The sequence below is a fragment of the Porites lutea genome, chromosome 2 (genome assembly GCF_958299795.1).
Source record: "Porites lutea chromosome 2, jaPorLute2.1, whole genome shotgun sequence".
Taxonomy (NCBI): Eukaryota; Metazoa; Cnidaria; class Anthozoa; order Scleractinia; family Poritidae; genus Porites; species Porites lutea.
In genome coordinates, this window is record NC_133202.1 from 19,833,690 (window position 1) to 19,850,879 (window position 17,190).

At 36.6% G+C, this 17,190-nt stretch overlaps 1 protein-coding gene across 6 annotated transcripts in view; it reads right to left on the minus strand.

The window, feature by feature from the left end:
- The window catches only part of LOC140927971 (E3 ubiquitin-protein ligase Su(dx)-like), a 58,436-nt gene that overhangs the window by 26,053 nt on the left and 15,193 nt on the right, over positions 1-17,190 (minus strand). For 3 of the 6 annotated variants that reach the window (XM_073377677.1, XM_073377679.1, XM_073377675.1), the window contains 11 exons: positions 15,759-15,967; positions 15,324-15,390; positions 15,096-15,191; positions 12,377-12,554; positions 10,166-10,223; positions 4,436-4,520; positions 3,891-4,022; positions 3,640-3,718; positions 2,589-2,660; positions 1,493-1,581; positions 1,285-1,382 (listed from right to left, as the gene is read on the minus strand). In XM_073377677.1, coding sequence (XP_073233778.1) covers positions 1,285-1,382; positions 1,493-1,581; positions 2,589-2,660; positions 3,640-3,718; positions 3,891-4,022; positions 4,436-4,520; positions 10,166-10,223; positions 12,377-12,554; positions 15,096-15,191; positions 15,324-15,390; positions 15,759-15,967 — 1,163 coding nt within the window. The remainder of the gene's footprint in view (positions 1-1,284; positions 1,383-1,492; positions 1,582-2,588; positions 2,661-3,639; positions 3,719-3,890; positions 4,023-4,435; positions 4,521-10,165; positions 10,224-12,376; positions 12,555-15,095; positions 15,192-15,323; positions 15,391-15,758; positions 15,968-17,190) is intronic. The other 3 variants (XM_073377680.1, XM_073377676.1, XM_073377678.1) reach the window with 2 other exon arrangements.

Sequence of the window (17,190 nt, forward strand, 5' to 3'; positions counted from 1 at the left end):
CTATGCCATAATGGAGGCAATTATAGCAGGTACATACTCCCTAAAGCGATTTCTTCAAAAAACTCCTGGAACAGAGAAACACAAAGATAAATGAAAAACGTAATGGCGTCATTACGTTGCCATGGCGACTCCGATTGCAATAACACCCAGATCATAAGAACTTTTCATCTTTATATAATACAGTTGTGGTAACATTTTTTCCATATCTTTACTCATGCCGATGTAGTTAATGCTCAAAGTTGGGAGGTATCAACCCCAAAAAATCCAGTCAAGCCACTTTAACGGACCTCTTAGGAAATAAACTTTACTTCACGGGTTCAAAAGGTCATGGTTTGTGATTTGTGGATTTCGATCCGTTTTGTGTTTCACTGTTTCAAGGTTCGTTGCTTGTGATCGTAATTATGATCGACGGGCAGCGAAAAAACACATTTGTGAAGGTGGCTTTTAAACTTTTCCGTTAACAATCGATAAAAATTACTTGATTGCTAACGATTTCCATCGACTTCGATTGTTATCTATTAGCTAGTCTGGGATGTAACTACACCCGGAACTACACCGACGTTATTTTGAAAAAAAGACAAGTCTAAATTGTGAAAAACTGGGCGCCTTTAAACCTGGCCAATATCAGCCATCAGAAGACGATTTTAAACCTGGTTTTAAAGAAAAGATAAGAATTTTTCTAAAGATTATTTCTTTAAAAAAGTGAGGGTAATTGTTTCGACTCTCAATTGCAACTTAGTTGTCAACAAATTTACTGTTTGCATGAATTCAGTTTTCATTTTTTGATGAACAGATGAACTGATGTATTTTCCGATATAAATGGAAGAAATTGGTAAAAATCAAGATAAATCGATGAACGAAACGAGTGTGTCATCGATTTCTACTGATTGATCGATACCATCTATATCAATCATATCAGATTTACCGATTTTATTGATTTTTTGATTGATAAATCAATACCGATTTTTATCGATTGACTACTCCGGGGTCATACTTATAGGTTGTATCAGTGGCAGTTACTTTCTATCACACACTGTAAGCTGGCAACAATAACAAGGCAACAGTTCAACATAATAACAACTAGGATGCTATGACTTGCTTGTTCTAACCAGGCAGCTTTTGTTAAGTGTTTTCAAGATTTCATAGCCATGCTCTGGACAGCATGAGAAAGTCAATAGGAAAAAATATTCTTTACCAATGTACATGTACAGTAGTATTACAGGTAGTTAACTATTCTTGTTTACACAACACTAAAATCAAAGTTCCTTATTCAGGCATACATACCTGGATTGATTTGAAGACTGTAATTACTCTTGTTGGCATATTCAAACAAGCAGTACATTGGATTGAGCACTTCGTGAGAAAGGAGAAAGAACCACTCTCTGAAAGAAAAAAAATTACAACACCTACTGTTGAGTTTACAACCAAAACTGGTTATCCACTGCAATTTTCCATTCCTATCACACCCTTGTGCAAACAAAGCAAAGCTTACCTTGCAACACCACCGTAGTCCAAGCCTTCCTCTCCTTTAAAGATAATATAAAGCCTACGACGCAGGTCATGTGGAGCATATCTCATGACCTGGTAACGAAAACAAAAGCAGAACAATCAGTGTTCAGTAGCAGTTCACCTTGGGCCACCAAAGTGGTGGTTAGTTTAATGTGTGTGAGTTTTTCTCAAGTCTGCATTCCCTAAAATTTTTAAACAAAATTATTGTCACCTTCAGTCTTGTCAGACAACAAAAGGCAATCACCTTAACTTACATCCATTTTTGAGAAACATCTTAAATATACATTCTATGATAACTAATAGTAAGATAGGAAAAAATGATGCCAATAGTTTTAAATAATATTTTCTAGGAAAGCCAACTAAAACTTGAATTATACTTTCTACAAATTATTGAGAAAAAGGGCAATAAATAAGTAACTTCTATTGCTGAAACTGTTTTTTTAAAAGCCGCCAAAAATAATCCCAATAGCTTGTACATATGAAAAACAGCGATAGGATATTAAAGACAATTAGAGTAAACATTACAGAAACCTGAAAAATGCATTATGCAAATCTAGGTTGATCACTGTCAACAAGTCAAGAAAAATATTGCTAAGAGTAAATAAAGTATAAAGGTTATATTTGAAATTTTAAACAAAATGTTTCCACAGATATATCCCATCTGCGTACTTTAATTCATTATTGTATGTGGTCTCTCTTAGTAAAATACTTTACGCACTAACAGCATAAGGTCCTCAGTAAGGACACTAATGCTGGTTTGCAGGGATGTCACTAAGATTTCAAATTGCCGGGTAAATACAACAAATGGGCGGGGAATAAAGCAACTAAGGATTTCTTTTGGTTCTATTTTTCTTCCATTTTTTTTACATGAAAGTAGCCGGGAGCCACGTTCATGGTAGCTGGGTGAAAACCCCGGCTCCGCCGCTTAATGACAGCCTTGGGTTTATCATTATTATTATCATTTTTTATTTTATTGCAAGTTGACATGCGAAATAGATACGATTTTCAATTGTGACAGCAGCTGCACTTTCCAGCTGCCCTAATTTCCCTGTCATTACATGGTGAGATTGAACACCAACCTGCTGAAAAGAATCCTCAAAAATGTTGGTCCTGTTGACTGTTATTTTTATATGGCTTGGAAGAGCATTGGACTGGAAAGGAAACAATAGCACAGTTAATAATTATTATTATCAAACATAAAACGGTCATCTGTGAGGATATATAACCTCACAAACTCACAACTTGGCGCTCATGTTGAAAGGGTTGACAGTTCAGAACTAAGAAAACTAAAACTTGGCCAACTGAAAAATCAGGAGAAGGCTTTGAATTCAGTCCCAGGGAAAATACAGTCTTTGGTACAGTTTTGTTAATTTTTTTTGTTCATCCTTGAACAAACAAAAAATCTGTCAGCCAGCCAGAACTTGTTCTTAAATAAAATACAAAGTTTTCTTAAAGACATACAACTGTTACCATTTCAAGAATGGCATAGCGAAATGAGTCACAGCCAAATTCTTACCAAATTGCAATTCCAGAAAAATTATCAATGCCCATTATGTTGTGTTGCAGTTTGATTTAGGATGAATATTTCTGCCCAACATTTCTTACTTTGCCAGCTTTGGTTTGTCATTTTTCAATCAACACGTTTTAAAAAGGGAAATGCATTATTTAGCAATCCTATTCAAATGAAAAACTCTGGGGATGTTTTAGGAGCTGTTCACAACACTTCATTAACATCAGCCCCGGGGTGCAAAGAAAGTCAGTTTTACAGCTTGCCACTCAGGGAAGCTGTGGTTAGCATGTAAATATTTTATATTTTTTGATCAACATCACTGAATACAGCTCTTCTGTCATTTGAATCTCCCCCCCCCCCAAAAAAAAACCAACAACACAACAACAACAACAACAAAAATTCACTTGCCCGGCACTTGCTGGGCAAGTTAAGAACAGATTTCACTAGCCTGGTAGCAAACCCCAAAAGCCCTGGGCTACCAGACACTACTTTCTTTGCAAGGTGGTTTGATCACAAAAATTTGTAATAAACTTCATCAACATAAAAATGCACACAAAACTGGACTTGGTGTGGGAATAGAGGGATCACAGTAACTCTATAGTTCGAAAGAATACAAATACCTGGCATAGATGTCTGAACTGTCCAATTTTCCATCTGAAGCTTCTTTCATAAGCGGGACCACCAGCAGCACCTTTCATGCTGCATGGTATACAAAAAAAAAAAAACAGAAAAAAGGCAAATTGCCATCAAACTTGTACAACAGTTCCATTAAATCATAAAACTAAAGAAACTACTGTGCAAGAGTTTTATTTCTTAATAAAGTACTTAAAAAAAAAACAAACAAACAAACAAACAAAGACCAATTACTTACCCAAGAGCAATTCCTGTTCTTGGATCACTGAAAGTAGTTGTTCGAGTGTTATGATCCACAAAGTAAGGAATGCCTTCATTTGTGTATCTCATCTCCCAGCCACTGGGAAGAGGTGAGTCTGAGCCAACCATGCTAACAAACAAATGAGCACATTAAATTATGGAAATAAATTGTGAAAAAAAATAATAAATTGTGAAAATTTAGATGAATTTAGCAAAAAGTTTTTAAAAAATATGCATTAATACTCCTATGTTGCCATTTTCTAGCAAAGTAATTTTTGTCCTGATTTTTCCACTTAGCATTCATATTGACCAAACCTTTTTTTATTTATTATTAACTCGTGTCCAACCACATGTTATCACGGTAAACTAAAAGAACGTGTTACTACAACATTTTTTAATGTGTGTGTGTGTATGTTTGGCAGCGGGGGGGGGGGGGGAGGGTGGGGGGTTAGGGGCAATTGCATATGTCTTGATGTGTGTGACCACACCTAACACTTTACTTTGGAGCACTGTCTGGGATGTCATCTTTGTACCAATACTTACACTTGAGTGCGAGGATCTTCCCATTGGGTAGCACGTGTGTTATGATTGACAAAGTAAACTCTTCCATTGGCTTCCACTCTTTTTTCTACAGAAACATTAATTCAATTGCTTTAGCTGACAGTCAAGGGAATTGCCTACATGACAAGCAACGTTGAACTGAACTTTTTGTTGGTTGGTTGAATTGATAACAAATAAGTGTGAGCAGGAAAGAGCTGCCATGTGATGAGATGTTAGTGACTTGGTGGTCACAATGCATACATCTAGAAAATATCCACACCACCCCCAAGGAAGAGGTCAAATTTCCATGGGGGAGGAGGTGTACTAAAAAGATATATCATTTCCAGAGATGTTCATGATATGTAAAAAATTAACAACAAAACAAACTTCATTCCCAGGGTTCTCTCCTACCTGTCCCTATAGAGCAAGAGAGAGAGAGAGACAGAGAGAGACAGATCCTGGTTGGAACTGGTCACGCGACTCCAGGACAAAATTAATTCTGAGGGAAGATTTCTTTGTCTCTCAATTTTTTGGTTGGCTCATTTTCACCGTTTGCGCAATGATCGCAAGAGTAATATAGAGTTGCTAACCCTACTGGATAAACTAGATAAACAAGTGAATAACCAGAGAAGGAATAAAAAACTCGCATTGTCACAGTTTAACTGATGAAACCAATCGCTAAAGTTCTACACAAGCATGTTAATTTCTTGAAGGGAAATCCCTGTATGTTGATGTCGAGTTGAAAGTTATGCAAAACCTACACCATTGGTGGTCTTAGTGACTTAGTGACAAAACATAGCAGTTACATTGAGAGCAGGGAATTCATTTTTTCATTCAGGGTCAAAATAATATTTTAGATCTAGTGACTTTATGGAAGCTATGGTCTGAAATGTCGGCTTTCTCTATCCCCTAACCTTCTTTATGATGAGGCAATAAAAAACGTATCGCTTTTAGAGGTAAAAAGAGATAAAAAATTATATACCAGTAGTACGTGCATAAAAATGCAAACTGATGGATGACCACAACACACACAGAAGACAACATGAAATAGTATAAACAGAGACAAATTAAGAAAAAACGAACAACATAACCTTCCAAGTGAAAGGCTTTCTTATATATGGTCCATATGAAGACTTAATTAAAAAACACACGTGGCTTGGTGATTTCTGAAAATCCTCTACAGCATACCAGAACCTCAGGAAAATTAAATACCGGTAAGGAACAATAAACGGTTGTCAGTCGTGCACGCCATGATTTTTAACAAAGACGCTCACGGCTATCCTGCTGATTTTAAAGGATGACAAAAAAACTGAAAGAGGCATAACCATAGCTAAAAATGAACTCTTTTGAGATTCTGTTTACCTCTTCATTTGAACAATCAACCTGTGTCTGGATGGAGTAATCTCTCTTAGCTTCCTGTTGCTTCAACCCGTTTTTAAAATCTATTTTTGATACACCTTATTGGCACCCTTTCAAACTGCATAATCATAGTCTTGAAAACACATACATGTGGCCTCCACAACATAGAAATGGCAATTCCAATCTAGTGCATTTCGGTATGAATACTACTACCTAAATTATTTTTTACTGCACAAGCTGTGAATCCTCAATTCCCTCTGCATGTACCAAATGAAAACGTCCCCAAAAGATTAACATCTGATTAACATCCAGATATTCTGCAGGAAGATATGATTTTGCTGTGAAAGAATTTTAGAATTACTTTCGGCATTTGAGGTCAGGTCAGGTACACAGTTTCATGGCTGCACTTTCCACTGACCAGTCTATGCCCTGCAGAGAAAAACCTCACACTTATCTGCCCCTCCAAAAAAATCTTTTGTTTGTAATCTCCCAGATTCTGGGAGACACATGGCCAGACCCAACCAGGGTCTCTTGACAGGTAGAAGAGAGAACCTGGGAATGAGATTGCAGCGAAACAACACAAATATTGACCAAGACAACATTGTGACTTTATCTTGGAACGAGTATGCTAACCAAAATCTGTGAAACATTAGAAAACAGAGGGTTAACCAAAAGCTGTTCTTTGCCTATCAACATAGTACCAACATTCTAACTTTCAAAAACCTGAACTTCAAATGTGCAATATGAAATTACTTTTGGTACCAACAGTTGGTTTTAACGGTTTGTCAAAGTGAATCAATGGTTGTAAGTCAATTTAGATCAACTCTTCTTGTTTCCAGTTACATGGATGTCTATGGTGAAGCAGCTCAGTAAAAAGACGGAGGAAAGGTAAGTGTGAAACAGGTAATTTCAGGCAGGTGAAATGACCCTGAACGTTTTGCTGGTTATCCTACTTTTGGAATTCCAAGGTTAAATAAATGAGTGGGTTAAGTGAACATTTAAGTTAATTGTACAAGGTCATTTCCGAAATTCACCTTCTGGGCATTTATTGAGCTATTTTGAAAAAATAGCTCATATGTCAGTGGTGTAAGCATATGTATCTTTGTGGCTTTGTATGTTGGGATGTTTGTTGCAAGAGCCAATAAGGTTGAAGGTACTATGAGTTGATGCTTAGGAACCAATGAGATCTTGGCATCCATTTAAACATGGCATTGGTAAAGGTCGAACAAGGGCACTTTGAGACCGCCATCTTGATCCTTCACAATTTTTTCGTCTTTTATTACGGCTACAGGTCTTTGGAAGAATTACATTCAATATCTTCATGATTCAAACGCTGTGTACAGTGATGCAGCTGTTTAAGGGTTCATATTTTAGTGTGGATGCTGCTTCAAGGCATTTCTGACCTAATTCGGCTATCGGTGCAACGCATGTCAGTATGAGTTCTGTTTCACCTGCTACAACTGGGTAGAGTATAAAAGATCATATATTTTCAAAGCTCTTCCAATGAAGCAACAATTGATATTTAGATATAGACTTTAATTCCAAATGTGGTTTTAGAAGTTTAAAAGGCAGCTTATTTTTTTGAAAGCTGTACTGAGTATTGTTAATCCTGAAACAAGCTTTAAAAATATTATTCTCTCGCTTACAAAGTTCAACAGACCTTTTTCGTTCTGGCAAAACAAACAAAAAAAAGAATAATAAGTGAACAACATGATACATCCTTCCTGCATCTTCCTGCATACTAAGTATTATAGTTACTAAAACGTATATTATTTAGTAAAGATGCGTAACTTAAGTAGAATCAGTAGCGTTAGGGAATAAAATTGGAACAAGCTAGCTGACACAATAATTAGATACTGTTGTATTGAGTGGAGTAACATGATATAAGTAGAAATATATTTCGGCAGTTTGATAATTTTCTTGGAAGTTAATAAATGTTAGGCTATCAACCTTGACGTTGCATGAAATGTTGCAGATGTTGTAATAAAGCCGAGGTGATTTCTTAAAATCGTTTGAGACAATTTTGTAGAAAAACAATTTGCCTTTTTTTTACGTACGAATTGTAAAAGCGCCAAAGACCAACATCTTCACATACAAATGGTGTCCATGAGTTATTCATATAATTCTGTTTACTAGATTACTGTGTGATAATTAGAATTCCCTCACGTACGAACCACGAAAGGGGGCAAAGTCCAACACTTTCATGTGCCCGCTGTGTGACAGTACATCTCATGCTGATTGGCTTTTCACAATAATAATAGCAACTTGGACGTATGAAGACCTGTTTTGTTTAGTAACCAATGCCTTAAAAAAGGCTCTTGCCTTTCAAGAAGCAGTAGCTTTTAAAACATGAAGAAATAAGTTGTCGGAGTTAAAGACTGTTTCACAAATGTTAATAAATGTTAGGTTATCAACCTTGACGTTGTATGAAACATAATTTAATTGCAGATGTTGTAATGAAGCCGAGGTGATTTCTTAAAATCGTTTGAGAAAATTTTGTAGGAAACAATTTGCTTTTTTTTTTACGTACGAATTGTAAAGGGGCCAAAGACCAACATCTTCGCATGCAAATTGTGTGCATGAGTTATTTCTATAATTCTGTTTACTAGTTTACTGTGTGATAACTCGAATTCCCACATGTACGAACCACGAAGGGGGGCAAAGTCGAACACTTTCACATGCCAGCTGTGTGACAGTACATCTCATGCAGATTGGCTTTTCACAATGATAAATGGTAACTTGGACATATGAAGACCTGTTTCGTTTTGTAACCAATGCCTTAAAAAAGGCTCTTGCCTTTTAAGAAGCAATAGCTTTTAAAACATGAAGAAATAAGTTGTCGGAGTTAAAGACTGTTTCACTGAGTAGAATCGCACGTGAAAACCTCGTGAATTATGATGATGCAACCATCTACCACAATGATAAAAATCTTGGTATTTCATAACTACCAGTATTCAGTATTTGATGAGTCACAATTTGGCTTAAAAAAACTCTGAGGAAACCTTAGAGTTTTCCTTCTAATCAACGTTTGGTGAGTAGAAATTTATTTTACGTTAACAATTTGTTTAACTTGCACCAGATGTAACAGGGAAAGACAGAGGAAAGTGAATATATAGCTTGAGGATCAACTCAGCTGAGCGTTTCGCATTTTCATTTATGTACCGCAATACCCAATTTCGCACAAAAACCCAATCTACATTAAGGATGAAAAAGGTAGATTCATCACTCTTGGTAAGGTTACAACGAAGCATTGAAGTTACACTGAAGCATTCAAAATAGCCCATGTACGTTTAACGTGCCTATGTTTTTTGATTTGGTTTGTGAACTTCTGATAGGCAGTGTCAAGCAAATTTGTGTCGAAATTTGATCCGCTGGGAATAACCCAAATAAAAGCTGAATTTTAATCTTTTGGAACTGATATTTTCCCTTAGGCTTGTCTATAATATTTTTATTTCTGCTTTTAATACTATAGAATTGAGTTGAAAGATAACACGTTTAGTTTTTGGTTGGAAATGAACGTTGATTTCCGTAGCCTGAGAAAACAGCCGACATTTGGCGACTCTACCACTGGTTTCCCTGCCAAACGATGTCTGAGAAATTAGCGCAGAAATTCCATACTGATGACGCGTCACTACCCAGCTCTGGGTAGTGCCTCTGATTGGTTGAATCAAATTTCCCACGCGGCACGACCAATCAGAAGCACTACCGAGATCTGGGTAGTGGTGTGTCATCAGTATGGAATTCCTGGATTCGTTTCTCAGACGTCATTTGACGGGGAAACTACTGAGTGGTAGAGTCACCAAATGTCAGCTGTTTTCTGAGGCTATGATTCCCACAAGCATTTTTTGTTGCCTGGCATGTGAATGAAGTCTGCCATGTCTGATCTTCTCTAAAAAAATATTAATTCTATTACCGGGTAGTTACCTCTTCTCTGCACTTGAATTTTTTTTAATCTCAAGAAGTTATCTGTATCATGAATCTTTTCCATCATCAAATATGCAAGCCCAAACTTTGCACAATTTGCATGACAAAACCAAAATGAAATTGGAGACTCACAATTCAGAGCATTACCGAGACTTGTTTTGATTTGAACAATTTGTTCACCTTGTCACACTAGGAATTACTATATTGCTGATCTGTTGTATGTGCTTACAGAAAATACAACAAATCTGGCATCTTTGTAAAAGCACTGCTTTTACAAATGGGAATATTTCAAGGCGGTATGCCAAAATTTTGGAAATTCCAAAATTCGTACACTTTTGGGCCGCTTTTATAAGATCCAGAGGGAAGACATGGGGTAAATCCCTTCCACGGGGGTGGTATGGATATTTTCTGACACAACACAATATTATCATAGGCAAAAAGAGTACTTACCCCAGCCAGCTGGTAGAGGTCCAAGGGGATCTGCCTCTGCTGGTGCACCAGCATTCTGCTAAAGCAACGCAATCTTACTTCACAAATATGAATCACAAAATAATACATTACTAAAAAAATGTTTTATTAATAAAAAAAACCAGTGTTCTTGATAAATAATGATCCAAACAAGGCTAACCCTAACCTGCCACAAGAAACTGAAATGTATACTGTAACAACTCAAAATATGAAGTAGAAATATTCTTGCCAAAATTTGAAACATTGTAACATGAAATTTACCACTTAAGCAAAGAGACACAACCTTACTCTAAATTTTTAGCTGAATGGTATGGGACTATTTCTTTTTCTTTCCAAGACTTCAAGACTCCAAGACTTTATTATAAATTTTCTAGAGAATATTTTTACAAGTGTCCTGGCACCGCAAATAGCTGTAGCTAGTCTAGGCAGGCTAGGAATGATACGAAAAGAAAATAACTGCAATTAAATTAAGGTAAAGAAAAAAAAAGTAGAAAGCAAGAGAGATTCATCAGTTTTCAAAAAAAATATGGAGCAATTAACTAATTGCAAAAATTACAATCTGACAAAGAAAAACATATGTAAAAGATGCATTTAAAACTCTAAGGATGAAAGGAAAACAAAACATTAGCTCACTGTTTTTATAGGTAGGATTACAAAAAAATTGGTTCTGCTTTCTTCATTTTATGAATAATTTCATCTATTTCATAATAAGTATCCCCAGTCTCCAATATATCAAGCAATGATGCATGAATATTAAATTTGAATTTGTGTTTTGAAAGTGTGCGCAACTTGGTCGGTATCTCATTCAATAAATTTGCACCAAGTCACAAAAAAAAATTTTTTTTTGGATTTCAAGATTCGATTTTTTTATATAAAAGTTTTGAGATGTTGACGACCTAGTGCTGTATGAATGTACACCAGAAAGTGGAAGGAACAATTCCTGAATGTTTGTAGGTACTAAGTTGTTGCTCACGTCAGACATTGTTTCTGCTAGTAGCTGATAATAGACAAAGTTAATTGGTAATATCTTTGTATTGATAAAGAGAGGAATGGCATGATCAAGCGGTTTAGCAAAGTGGATAAAGCGAAGAGCACGTTTCTGGAGGACTAGAAGTTTGTTTAGTTGTGATTTGCTTGCTTGAACCCCCCTTGCTTTCCTTATCTTAACCTTTTTGCATCAGATTGTTTATACAACATTGTTTTGTCTTTAACGTTCCTCTGTATGCTAGTTTGATCTGACAGTATTTAATCTTGTTTTTTTTGCATTTCTCTGTGCAAAACTCAGTTTTGTTTCAATTAGTGGCAATTTAACAACTAGTCCCAACAGAAACAGTTAATTTTGTTCTCCAAGAATCTCAGAGTTTCCTGGGGCTGAGGGAAACACTAAGATTCTCCAGGAAACAAAATTAACTAGTTTCTCATTACGTGATTTGCTATATAATCATAACTATAACAAATTCTCAAATCTGATGGGTTATCAACTGCCCTGACTTCAGCCTTAATAGGACAGTTTAATGGGACAGTACTTATCATGCCTAAGTAATTAGACAGGACGCGCTATAACACACGTGCTTAAATGGCTTTTTTCACAGCCAGCAAAAAAACAAATCTTGGCAAAATTTCTTGTGTTTTGATTTTAAAAAAGAGCCTTGTATATCACAAATTTTGTTAAAGTTATGATTAATTGGTGACAGAACTTCGCGTTGTCCAATTTAGTCTGTAATCACACTCATGATTAAACTAATCGGACTCCCGCTACACTGTCATCCATCCCATTTTGTTAATCATGAGTATGACTACAAACTGAATTGGACTCCACTCAATCCTGTTACCACTACTAATAGCCCTAGAAGAAAACTTCAAGAAGTACAATTTTATGAAAGCAGATCACAGCAAGCAGTCAACATTGGTAGGTACATGTAACATTGCACCATCACCCTCTGACGTCAGAAATATTGCCTTTTTACCCAACCAATTTAAGAAAGCTTGTCGGCTGGGAATGGCAAGTTCATGGATGCCACAGAGAACAGAAGTTCACCTTGTATTAGCTATAATAATATAAAAAAATGGCCAAGAAAACTTTGTTTCATTGAAAATAACAAAGCAGTATGTCAACAACAACAACAACGATACAAAAAAAAAAAAATTGCGTCAGCAATCTAAGTCCATTTTAACCACAATACCACTACTAACTGGGATAAGAAATCTCTGTTGGAAGTTCTGACGCTCTGTGTTAATGAGAGCTCGATGCTGCATTTGCCAGTTTTCATAGTTTCTAACTGTTTCTGCAGTCGGCCGTTGCCATGTTGTAGTTCTTGTGTTGTGATCTACATAATAAGTTCTTCCCCTTGAGTCGGTTCTCCTTTCCCACCTAAAAAAAATTATGTTTTAATGAGCTTCTTGCGTTTACTAGCCATAATACACTATATTTTTATAATAGTTCCTTGCAATCAATTGCTGCGAGAGGTTAACTCACAAAACCAAATCTTTACACAGCACATTTTCAGATTTTGGGTCTCTGGGCAAGAGGGAAGGACAGCTGAGCAGATCATACTCAGCTATTTAAAAAGCTTTCAATCATTCAATCCAAAGCAAATGTGACCTCACAAAGGAAGACGTACCTAACGGCTTCCCAATAAATGGGTGAAACACACGGCTTCCAAGCGGGTTGCAAACAGCTCATTCACCCGTTCGAACAGGTTCATCAAATGGCTGAACAGGTAAAAATGTAGCCATTTTTTTCAAACAGCTAACAAGAACAAGCTAATGGCTCACTCACTCCTTCAAATGGGTTTATCAAACGACTTAACAGGTTATTAAGTTTTTTGAACCGCTAACATGAACAGGCGAACGGCTTACTTACACGTTCGAACGACCCATCAAAATTTCCAAACGGGTTCCCCAAACGACTAAACAGCTTACACTGACGATTATCTCTCACAACAGGCCATCCAGTTTTTCCTGGAATGAAACTTCTATTGCATCATATCGACAATAACAACTGTTTGCTAACACACATCTCTATTTGAGACTGTAATTTTTAACTCGTGGCGATGCGCGAGCATACCACGAGTTATTGCAGGGACAGAGATATGCAAATGAGTCACTCGCTCACTCGTAGTAGATGGACTTCGTAATTAATCGGGTCCGAACTCGAGAGTGCAAAGATCTATTGCTTCCAAAGAAGCACGCGCTCTCCGAAGTTCGGTGGGATCAAATTCTTCGCTGACAGCGTGCATTGTTCGGCGTTCGCTGCTCAGACTCACGTCAGCCTCAGAGTTTTCTTTGTCGCAAATTTTCTACAGCACGGTTAGAGATCTTACCAAATTTAAGACAGGTAGGAGTCTTTCAAATGAGTACGATGGTTAACTTGGGGATTGGATTTCAAGAGCCTTTGACTCGTCCAGGCGTTAAACTTGACAAGAAAATGAGCAATTACTCTTCTGACTCTGAAAGATCATGGGGGATATACAAATTCCAGCTTGCTGAAAAGTGATCTGAAAGTAAGAAAATGTCATGCCATGCTATTCTTAAGAACCTGTATGGGCCGAAAATGGATGTGATTTTTTTACCATTCTTTTTTTATCTTCTTTCTTTCTTTTTTCCCCGTTTCTGGCTTGTTTTGTTTGCTTATTTGTTTTGTTGTTTTTCTATAAACATGTACCTAAATAACTATTATTTAATAAAGTGCAATAAACAAAAAGAAAAGTATTGTGTTTCCAGAGCAAAGATAGTATATTAAAAATATATTGTACATGGGTAAACAATCTGAATTTCTATCATTTCCTACAATTTACTGTGGGAAAACCACAGTTGATAACCATTTGATCATTTTCTAAACAACGTTCCCACGAGTAGATGATAGGCTTTCTTTGATTTAAAAACTACATCAGAAAACCCCCCCGACTCTGTTGAAAGCTTCTTAAAAAAAAATGCATAGCGCTCACATAAACAACTTCCCGCAAATTTTGCTTGAAATTCGACCCGCTGGGAATTGGTTTCAATACGAACAAATTACAAATGAGTAATGTGGAACTTTTTCTCTTCATTCTCAAGTTGCTTCCAACTCTCAACAAAAAAATCGTCTGCCAAAATGACAATATCCCAAGTCCTGCTCGGGCACAACTACTAGAATCTGACGTTCTTGTTATTACCCACAGTATTTCCTTCCTCTGGTGATTCGTGCGACCGCGAGCAAAAAACTGACGAACATGTGGCAAGCAAAAGTGTTTGGAGGGTTTCTTTTAAAATGTTTCTTCACATAGGATATCTTCAGCTTAGATTTTTCGTCTGATAAGGAATCGATCGCTAGTGTAAGCACGTTGTTTTAATAAGGCCAAAAAAAGAGTTTAAAGCCGACAAACTTGTGCCAATGAAGTCAAACAGATTTTTTAAATATTGAATTAATTGACCACTTGAACAAGTGAAAGATTTTGAACGTATAGCGTTACTTGTCTTCCATGTCATTCAACAGAAAATTTGAAGGGATGCCATGATAGTATACGGCTGACCAAGCCGTTCAATCAGCCTGATGTCTTCAACAAACAGGTGACCAGGTCGTTCATTCAACCTGATGCCGTCAACAAACGGGTGACCAAGTAGTTCGAATAGGTTGATGTTTCCAACAAACAGGTGACAAAGCCGTTCGAACGGGTTGATGTTTCCAGCAAATGGGTGACCAAGCCTTTGTTGCCTTTTGTTAGAATGGTTTACAAACGACTTGTAAACAGAAAGCCATTTGAAAATGGAAAGCTGTTAGGTATGTTTTCCCGTGGGAGGTCACAAATGTTTCTAAAGGAACACAACTAGTTTATAAAGGTAAGAACTACAACTGGTTGGTATACCACATTACCAACTGCCTCTGTTGCATGCCAAAAAAGCTTAATCACCAGCAGTTCTTTATTCAACTTACCCTGGTGGTAAGGGTTGAGGTCTTTCCCATGCAGTTGTACGTGTATTGTGATCAACATAGTAAATTCTGCTGTGAGGGTCTACACGCTGCTCCCACCTAAGAAAACAAACAGTTAATAAAAAAGTTTTTTTTTTTAACAATGCAGGTGTCATTTTTTTTTTTGGAATAAATATGAGAGCATTTGATAGTTATGTGAGTGATTTGATACTACAAACAGTGTTGACCGACCCTGGAGGTAGTGGTTCCTCATTTCCTTGTCTTTGCCTTGCTGATGGTGAGGCATTCAAATTATTTCCTGTTAAAAAAAACAATCTTCTGTTACATTGTCAACAATTATCTTGACATCAGTTACATGTACAGGGAGGATCATTCTTGGCATTTCCTTATGGCTTAAGTTCAAACTAGTCAATAATAAATACACGGTTCAACTTACAGTAAAGTACAGCTTTCTTTGATTTTTTTAGATGTGAAAATTTAATGATAATTTTTCATAAAGTTGTATGCAGAATTTATACAAGTGCATAAACACTTAATGTGAATAACATCATCATCTTCATAATGCCCACAGAATAAGTTAATGATATAAATGTGAGCTAAAAATCAAGGGTTTTAAAAGATTATCATTTTACAGCACAGCAAAAAAGACTCCTTAAAAGACTGTACCTGGTTGAGCTGATTGTGTCTGGGGGTGTGGTGGATGAGAAGCAGGTGGGGTAGATGTTGTTACACTATTTCTGGTGTTACTTCCTTGGGATGAACTCTGAGGAGTATTTACAGAAGCTGTTCCTAAAGCTCCAGTGCTAACAGGTCTCTGCCGAGCAGATGACTGTCTGGGATGTCGCCTCTGTACATCACCACTATCATTTGTTCTCCTGTACAAAAAGACAAGTAGAATCATCAAGCATAAGAATTTTACTGTATTTTAGATTTATATTTACAATTAAGGAAGAGTATACATTTTCTTGAGTATGTAACAACTGTAGAAAACTGGTCTTCTGGAGTACAAATACATGTACACCTTGACCATAGAACTCTAGGAAATTAAGTCTGGTTGTAATTAGAATTGTAAACTACATATATTTCTGTTAACTCAACAAACTACATCCAAACCTTGTGGTCACTCATTCTTGGGAAATAGCCAGGTGACGGCTAAAAGGAGGGGACTGATTCATAAAAGTCAGGGGTTTCGTTTGAAGCCAGAGGAAGGATGTTTCGTCTGGTCATTTGCTATTCTATGTCCGGTACTTTGAAGCCAATAATTATTTGAATTTGGAGCTCTTCAACTCATGAGAGAGAGGCGAAATGGGCGTCACAGAATTACGGATTTTTCAAGCCTTAGAAAAATGCCTGCAGTACGATATTTATATAAATGATGAATTCAAATAAATTGTTTAACTCATCATTTCTTAGAATATGACTGGGAAACTGACTCTTGTGTTCCAGAAACACTGGAAACATCATTTTGGAGTGTTCTATTTTAAAAATTTCCTGAGGGGATCAGCCCCCAGACCCCCCTTAGAAGTTCCTGCCTTTGGCACTTGCAAGGCGTCTAGCAGTGTCAAAAAATTTTGCATCCAGTGTTTTCAGAAATACGTCCACCACTTAAAAAAACTGTCAAAAACCCGGCATAAAATTGTTCTAAAATTTAGGATGTTATTTAACATGGCAAAATGGAACTAGACTCCCAAAATTAAGGGGATAGAATATGATACATGATCACTTTATGGTTCACAGTGAAACAACATATATCTGTCACCACCAGTAAAGAATGTTGACATTTGTTAAAGCAATAGGCAAATCTTTGCTGACATCATTGTTTATATTTTTGCTCATTAGCATACCAGTTAACCCAAAGAAGACATCACTGTATGCACAAATTAAATTCACAAGTTGAAAAGAGTTGGTTAATTTTGAGCAATTTTCAGCACTTTGCAAGCAATAACAAAGGATCAGAACAGCAGCCATCGAAAACTGCAAAATTGCTGGGTGGCAAAAATGTTTGTGAGCCCATATGTTCTTTGTAAAGTTTTGAGTTTTTCAAAGATAGTTTTTCTGAATCTACTCTGTGGCTGTTGCAATCGCTACTTTTGAGATA